This window comes from Gopherus flavomarginatus, chromosome 6 (assembly GCF_025201925.1).
Source record: "Gopherus flavomarginatus isolate rGopFla2 chromosome 6, rGopFla2.mat.asm, whole genome shotgun sequence".
NCBI classification, from domain to species: Eukaryota; Metazoa; Chordata; order Testudines; family Testudinidae; genus Gopherus; species Gopherus flavomarginatus.
In genome coordinates this window covers 70535678-70543428 of record NC_066622.1, presented here as the reverse complement: position 1 = coordinate 70543428, position 7751 = coordinate 70535678, and the positions used below count along the sequence as shown (strand labels likewise).

The 7751-nt window shown below is 48.2% G+C and overlaps 1 protein-coding gene across 4 annotated transcripts in view; it reads right to left on the bottom strand.

Annotated features, from left to right (window-relative positions):
* Positions 1-6052: 6052 nt before the first annotated feature.
* LOC127054257 (beta-microseminoprotein-like) overlaps positions 6053-7751 on the bottom strand; it is a 50482-nt gene continuing 48783 nt past the window's right edge. For all 4 annotated transcript variants that reach the window (XM_050960331.1, XM_050960332.1, XM_050960333.1 and 1 more), the window contains exon 7: positions 6053-6437. In XM_050960331.1, the coding sequence (XP_050816288.1) occupies positions 6308-6437 (130 nt within the window). In that variant the 3' untranslated portion in view covers positions 6053-6307. The remainder of the gene's footprint in view (positions 6438-7751) is intronic.

Genomic DNA, 7751 nt, shown 5'->3' with positions numbered 1-7751 from the left:
TACTGCTCTAGAACCCAGCTCTTACAACTCCTAGTTCTGTGATTTAACCACTATATGCTACCACTCCTCCTGTTGTTGTTTTCCCAGTGCTCTGAGACCCTGCAATAATGAACCATGCCATGGGCTTCCTAATGCCTCTGCCTCTGCAATCACAGTAATGTTATGTTAGTGGAACAATGCCAGGTGCTAGCAGAAATAACATGCTCTTATCTATAATTTCTTAGCATTGCTTCCCTCCGCACTCTGGAACCCAAGTTAGTTCAAGTCACTCTCTACTTCAGAAGTAATATCTCGTACAGAGCACTGTGGGTGAAACACTCACAAGTCAGGAAACACCAAAGCTGATATTGCATGCACGGCCTTTTCATGGAGTTTTAGGGGTTGGCTACACTTGGAGTTGTGCAGCGCTGGGAGTTACAGCTGTCTTCGTACAGCTGTGTAGGGACAGCGCTGCAGTGTGGCCACACTGACAGCTACCAGCGCTGCAGTGTGGCCACATTAGCAGCATTTGCAGCGCTATTGGGAGTGGTGCATTGTGGGCAGCTATCCCACAGAGCACGTCGTCCCATTTTTGTGCCGTGGGTTGTGGGAAGGGGACGGAAGGGTGCGGGTCATTCTGCTTCCTGTCCCAGCGCCCTGTGGTGCAACGCTTCACATCCCATCAGTCACTGTTTTTCTGTCCACATTTGGTGCCATCGTGAGTCTCCCAACCATTTGTGTGCAGCGCGATTTCTGTGGGAAATGGAGCCCGAGCTGCTGAGGACTTTGCTGATGAGTGTCGCCAGCACATCACGTTTGGCAGTTGAGCTATTGCTTCAGCTCCAAAGTGACAGTGAGGAGTCCGACGATATCAAGTTGCCTGACGCGTGTGACACTAAATTGCTTGTGGCAGTAACAGACATGCTCAGCACTGTGGAACGCCGCTTTTGGGCTCGGGAAACAAGTACTGAGTGGTGGGATTACATCGTCATGGAAGTCTGGGATGACGAGCAGTGGCTGCAGAACTTTCGAATGAGAAAAGCCACTTTCGTGGGACTGTGTGAGGAGCTCGCCCCCACCCTGCGGCACAAGGCCGCGAGAATGAGAGCTGCCCTGCCAGTGGAGAAGCAGGTGGCTATTGCAATCTGGAAGCTGGCAACTCCAGACAGCTACCAATCGGTCGGGAACCAGTTTGGAGTGGGAAAGTTGACCGTTGGAATCGTGTTGATGCAAGTTTGCAGGGCCATTAATCGCATCCTGCTAAGAAGAACCGTGACTCTGGGGAACGTGCAGGACGTTCTGGATGGGTTTGCACAAATGGGTTTCCCTAACTGTGGAGGGGCGATAGATGGGACGCATATGCCTATTCTGGTACCACCCCACCTAGCATCCGAGTACATTAATCGGAAGGGGTATTTCTCTATGGTTCTCCAGGCACTTGTGGATCACCGTGGGCGTTTCATTGACAGTTACACAGGCTGGCCTGGAAAGGTGCATGATGCATGCATCCTTCGGAACAGTGGCCTGTTCAGGAAGCTGCAGGCCAGGACTTTTTTCCCAGACCAGAAGATCCCAGTAGGGGATGTTGAAATGCCCAATCACATGCATCTGAAGAAGTGGGTATTCACCCACGAAAGCTCATGCTCCAAAACATCTGTTAGTCTATAAGGTGCCACAGGATTCTTTGCTGCTTTTACAGATCCAGACTAACACGGCTACCCCTCTGATAATAGAAATGCCCATTGTGATCCTTGGAGACCCCGCTTACCCGTTAATGCCTTGGCTCATGAAACTGTATACAGGGAAGCTTGACAGGAGCAAGGACTGGTTCAACTACAGGCTGAGCTGGTGCCAAATGACTGTGGAGTGTGCTTTTGGCCATTTAAAAGGGTGCTGGCGTTCTCTTTATGGGAAGCTAGACTTGGAGGAAAGCAGCATCCCTGCGGTTATATCCGCGTGCTGTACCCTCCATAATATTTGTGAAGGGAAGAGTGAAACATTCAGTCAGGAATGGACCTCCGAGGTTCAGCGCCTGGAGGCTGAATTTGCACAGCCAGAGAGCAGGGCTACTAGAGAGGCCCAGCACAGGGCTACAAGGATTAGGGATGCCTTGAGGGAGGAATTTGAGGCTGAAAGCCAACAGTTATGTTTGGTGCCTTGCATGGGAGTGAAGTGCAATGGTTACAATGATTTGCAGTGCCTGTTTTTAGCTTGGGGTATGGTATCTTTCACTTTCTGCAATAATAAAAACTGTTTTAAAAGCCAAGAAATCATTTACTGAAAAGCAAGTAAGTAAAAGGGCAGGGGGGTAGGGTGGTGAACTGTACAGTCAGAGGTTTGAATATGTCCTTCCTGGAGTGCTGTGCAATGACTGCTGCACTTCAGGATGAAAATGCTGCATGGTGATGGGGGTTGAGTGCAGAGGGTAAGGGTCGTAGTTCTCAGGGCTGGTGGGTGAACATACAGGTGTTGGGGGCAGCTGGTGGTGGTAAGAACCTGGATGTTGGCGAAGGGGGTTTTGAGCTGACATTGGGGCACAAGGTAGAGAGCTTTGTGACGGGAGGGGGCAGCACGGTAGTGCTCTGCCTGCATGGCTACGAGTGACTGGATACAGTCCGTTTGGCGTGCCAGGAGGCTTATCAGCTGCTTTGTGCTTTTCTTCTTAGCCAGTTCCTTTCTCCTGCTTTCTCTTTCCCTCCAGTGCTGCATTTTCTCTCTCCAGTCCTGCAGCTTCTTACTCTCTCTGGCAGACTGATTCATAACTGCTTTCACCATATCTTCTTTGCTTTTTCGTGGCTTTTTCCTCAGGTTTTGTAGCTTTTCAGCAGTCTATGATAAGGCCAGTCCATTTCCAGCAGTAGTCAAGGACACTGATATTAGAAAAAAGACAAAAATTGAAACATTTAACAGAAAGGCAGCATTATGTATAATCACAGTGAAGGAGTTCACAGTCTCACTTTAGCATAATTTCCACATACCAAACACAGCACAGAGAGCCCACAGTAGCGAAGACATGATGAGTAAGGGGTAATGAGTGCAGGAGTTAGTTAATCCTGGAAGCCGTTTTGCTGCCGTGGCTCACCTGGGAAGGGGAACTTATTGGTTCAGGGCTGCAATGGGGTTTCTGTGCGTTGGGGAAAGCAGAGAGCTGCGGGGGGACCTGCACTGAACACTATCCTACATTTTCCACAGGAGTTAATCCTGGAAGATATCTCATTGCTGCAGGTTATCTGGGAAGCAAGGGAGGGTCTTCTACAGCAATGCGGATTCCGTCCTGGCCCCTGTGCAGCTTGCCTGTGTGCAGAAATGGTCTCCCCACCCCTCGCGGCACAGTGGCGCAGAACGTTAGCCTGACTGGGACAAGGACCACAGGGGCTCTCCCTATAAACTTATGCAAGCGCATTGCCCACGCTCTGGCAGAAACTTTTGAAGAGATTACCGAGGCCGATTACCGCGACGTGATAGACCACATCAATGGGCTATTCCACATCTAGGCATGCATGCATGCAGCCATAACCCCCTCTCCTCTCCCGAAACATTTCCATCCTGAAAATTAAAGCTGCTTACCGGGAACCCGCTCCTCTGCTTCTTCTTCATCAACAAGTTCCAGCTGCTGCGACTAGCTAGCTTCCTCCTGGCTTGAGAAGAGCTCCTGGCTGCATGGCTCCTGGGACTCCAGGGTGTCTCTCCCGACCCCAGTACCCTCACTCTCGGTTTCCTCCCCCCCCCCGTACCTCCCTCTCCTCTCCCTGCTCTGAACTGTCCATCATGGTCCTCGGATTGGCAGTGGGGTCACCCCCAAGTATCACGTCCAGCTCCTTGTAAAAACAACAGGTCGTGGGGGTAGCACCTGAGCAGCGGTTTCCCTCGCGGGCTTTGCAATAGGCACTCCGCAGCTCCTTTACTTTAACCCTGCACTGCACCGCATCCTGGTCATGGCCCCTTTCCATCATGGCCTTTGATATCTGCCCATAGGTATCATAATTCCTACGGCTGGAGCGCAGCTGTGACTGCACAGCTTCCTCACCCCAAACAGTGATGAGGTCCAGCAACTCGCCATTGCTCCATGCTGGGGCTCGTTTGGAGTATGGAGGCATGGTCACTGATTGATTGCATTCCACACCTAGCTGAGCAAACAGGAAGGGGATTTTTAAAATTCCTGGGCATTTAAAGGGCGGGTCACCTGAGGCCAGGGCAGTAGAGTGCGAACTGATGAGCAGAGTGTCTGAACAGGCATTCTGCGATACCTCCTAATACCCTGGAGGCCAATTACAGCGCTTTTGGTGGCCACACTTGACGAGCAGCGCTGCATCACCAGCGCTGCAATCATTATACCCCAAGCAGACCAGGTGTACAGCCAGCACTGCAGCCAGGGAGTTGCAGCGCTGGTTGTGCCTTGTAGGTGTGGACTGTTACTAAGTTGCAGCTCTATAAACCCACCATCAGCGCTGCAACTCTCCAGTGTAGCCAAGCCCTTAGACCTGCTGTCCGCCTTAACGCTGCCCTCTTGTGCACATGCATTAAGATATAGGGTCAGATTTTCTGGCCCACTAAGTCCCCTATGTGCTGCTCCAGGGGAATAAAGTGGATGCAGACTGGTCAGTGGAGGATTCCCACCTCCTGTGCCAGTTGTCCTGTGCACCCACAGCACAAGGGAAAGGAGGGGACATGGCAAGAGCACATTGGGTGTGGGGTGGGAGGGCACGGTGAGCTATGCTATACCCAATCCACCACTGACATAAGATCATGGAGGGTCCCTACTCTTGTACAGCTGTCACTAAGCAGCTCTAACTTACAGCAGAGCTGGGTGGCATAGGATTAGGTAGCTACAATCATTGGTATTTCTCATATGACTTCTCAAACCAGCTAAGTTCCAATATTCCTTTGGCTGGATGGACTTTCTTTAAAATCTGTTTCTTTACTAAGTGAGAATGTGTGTACGTACTTGTATGTTCCTGACCTCAAAACTACCGCTATAGTTTGAAATGGACAAGTACAACTAAATAAGCAGATGTAAAAATGTATCACTGTTTCCAGGTGCAGTTGCATTACACTGTGATGGTGTATTTAGAGTTGCATGGATGAACAAAGCACCAGTGTTGTAATTATTGACTGAAATGATGCTGTAATTTAGTTCTAAAGACTGGTCGGCACCAGCCTATTTTTCACTATTGCTATATACGTTGTTATGTTTCATCATTAGTATATTGTCTACATGGGGTATTTTTCATAAAGACTTTCATGGAGTTTGTTTGGTTTTGAACTTTGTCCCAAACCAGATTATACCATGAGATGCTACACATGTATTTAAGGCTGTAGAAAAAATGAGATAGCATCTTTTCCCCATAGGTTGGACTTAAAGGTGTGGGCTCGCTCCTGCTTTCTAATACACAACACATGTCCTGGCAAATCTGTTTTGCTTGTGTGCACCTGTACAGAGGACCTGGTTTTCACAGGATATGGGAATAGTGTTCAAAGGACTCTTTGTTGCTTTGTTTCAACCATTCTTCTAATACATCCTTGCATATACTGAAGGAAACATCAAATGAGGGAGATACCACAAAGTATCTAATTATCTATCTGGTTTGTACAATGCCTGCCAACATAGTATCTAAGCCAGGGATTCTCAACCTTTTCCTTTCTGAGGCCCCCCCAACATGCTATAAAAACTACATGACCTACTTGTGTCACAATAACTGGTTTTCTGCATATCAAATCGGTCTGATGTTAGGTGGTAGCAAGCAGGGCAATTGCCACGGGGCCCCCTGCAAAGCTACATTGCTCAGGTTTCACTTGCAGCCCTGGGTGGCAGGTTCTCAGGGCTCCGAACTTCAGCCCCATGCAGCGGGGGTTTGGCTTTCTGACCTGGGCCACAGGAAGTCAAATGCTGGCCCTGCTTGTCTAATGCTGGCCCCCCTGAAACCTGCTCTTGGCCCCCCAGTGGGCTCCAGACCCCTGGAGGAGAACCACTGATCTAAGCAACTCCCAAGTAAATTAGGTTTGCATACCTAGGTCCTTAGTGAACTTCACGGATTCTTCTACACGACTGTTTATTAACTGCTTAGAAGGAAAAGAGCTTGATGTTTGTGTCTTTATTTAACCCCCAATTTCATCAGAGATGATGTTACCATAAATGATCTTTGATTAAATCTCAGTCACAAACCTGTACGTAACAAGAGAAGTCACAGGAGAGCATGTGTGAAAAGGGGGACACAAGCTTGTTATTCCTGAAACCACACTGATTCGCTGCTTTTCTCTAAGGGAGTGGTGCTGGGTCTGCTCAACTTGCAAGAGAGCTGCTGAATGAGAAGACCACTTCAAAGCAGTCTTAACCAACTCCAGCAAAGACATTGCAGGGTTCCTGAGGATCGCTCTTCCACACCACGCGCATAGAACAGCTCTTCTTATGGAACATGGCAATGCAGTTCTCTCGGTCGTAGTTGGTGGGTCTGAAAACGCTGTCAGTGAGGAAGACGAAGATGAGATCAGGACGCGAGATATAGGTCAGGAAAAAAATCATATTTACTGGGCCAAATTCATCCCTAGTACAACTCCAGTGACTTCAGGGATGAATTTAGCCCATAGTACTTGCTGGTGGTATTGACTGTTGCTATGGCAACACAGAGCTCTGATCTCCAGTCTTTGCAGGTAAGTAAAAAAATGAACTGATTTCCTTTCAATATTTTTTCACTCAAACGTAATTCTCTGTAGTAGCTTTGCTAGGAATTAAACCTATAGCGCCACATTCACCTCGGACCTGGTGCAAGGCCAGTGTGGAAACAGCCTCTGCTGGCCCTGTTCAGAGATTGCCAGGGAGTGATTCAGCTCTGAGGTCTTTGGGCCACCTCAGGGACAGGGAGCTGCCAGCACATAAGAACTGTCCCGGCATGCCCCCTCCTGCCCTTGCTAACCCCCTCTCCCCTCCAGTGGGTGGAAGGTTGGGGGAATTATCTCTGAGAGGGTCCTCACTTACAGCTAGGGAGGAAATGGTTTTCCCATCCAGTGACTATTTTCCAGAGTTCTAAATTTTTCCTGTGTAGAATCGGGACACAAAGTCGAAATCTCAAAAATATTTGTGCACCAAATCCCCCATTTTTTTTCCATTTTGGGTCAATCAAAACATTTTGTTTCAATCATTTTGAAACGTCTTGTTTTGATGCCAATCTTTTTGTCTTTTCAGTCTTGTTAGCTTACATTTTTAAAGATGATTTGAACTGGGCAACTGGAGTATTTTGTTTCTAAATGCAAAGAGCAACATTTCAAGAGTTTGGAAACTTTTATTCTCGATCTTGTTTTGAGTTGAGAAATTTGTCAAACTCAACCTTGTTTTGCAAACAGTTTTGGTTGCACTAAATCGGCATTTTTCATTTCATTTTTCAAAACGCTTTGTTGAAAAATTCTCAACCAGCTGTGACCTTGGCCAGTATTCCAACCATGAGCACCCTCTAGGGTTTTTTTTCCCACTCACAGGACTTCTGATAGCATCATGAGCCCAGGACATAATCATGATTTAAATTCTGGAGGGTAGGGACTCACAATGGGATCAAGAACATGGGTTCTCAACCTAGGGGCCATTACCACCCTGCCCTTCCTATATTGTGGGGCACAAAGTCTTGGCTACATACTGGCTAGATAGGAAGGTGTTCTGGGTATATGGAAAAGATTGATAAGAACTGATCTAGAACAATTAGGGGCCTGAGAGATGCAAATAGACAGAACCTTGTGCAGTACCCCATAGACTGCAAGAGGCTATACTAAATATCTGTGCTTTA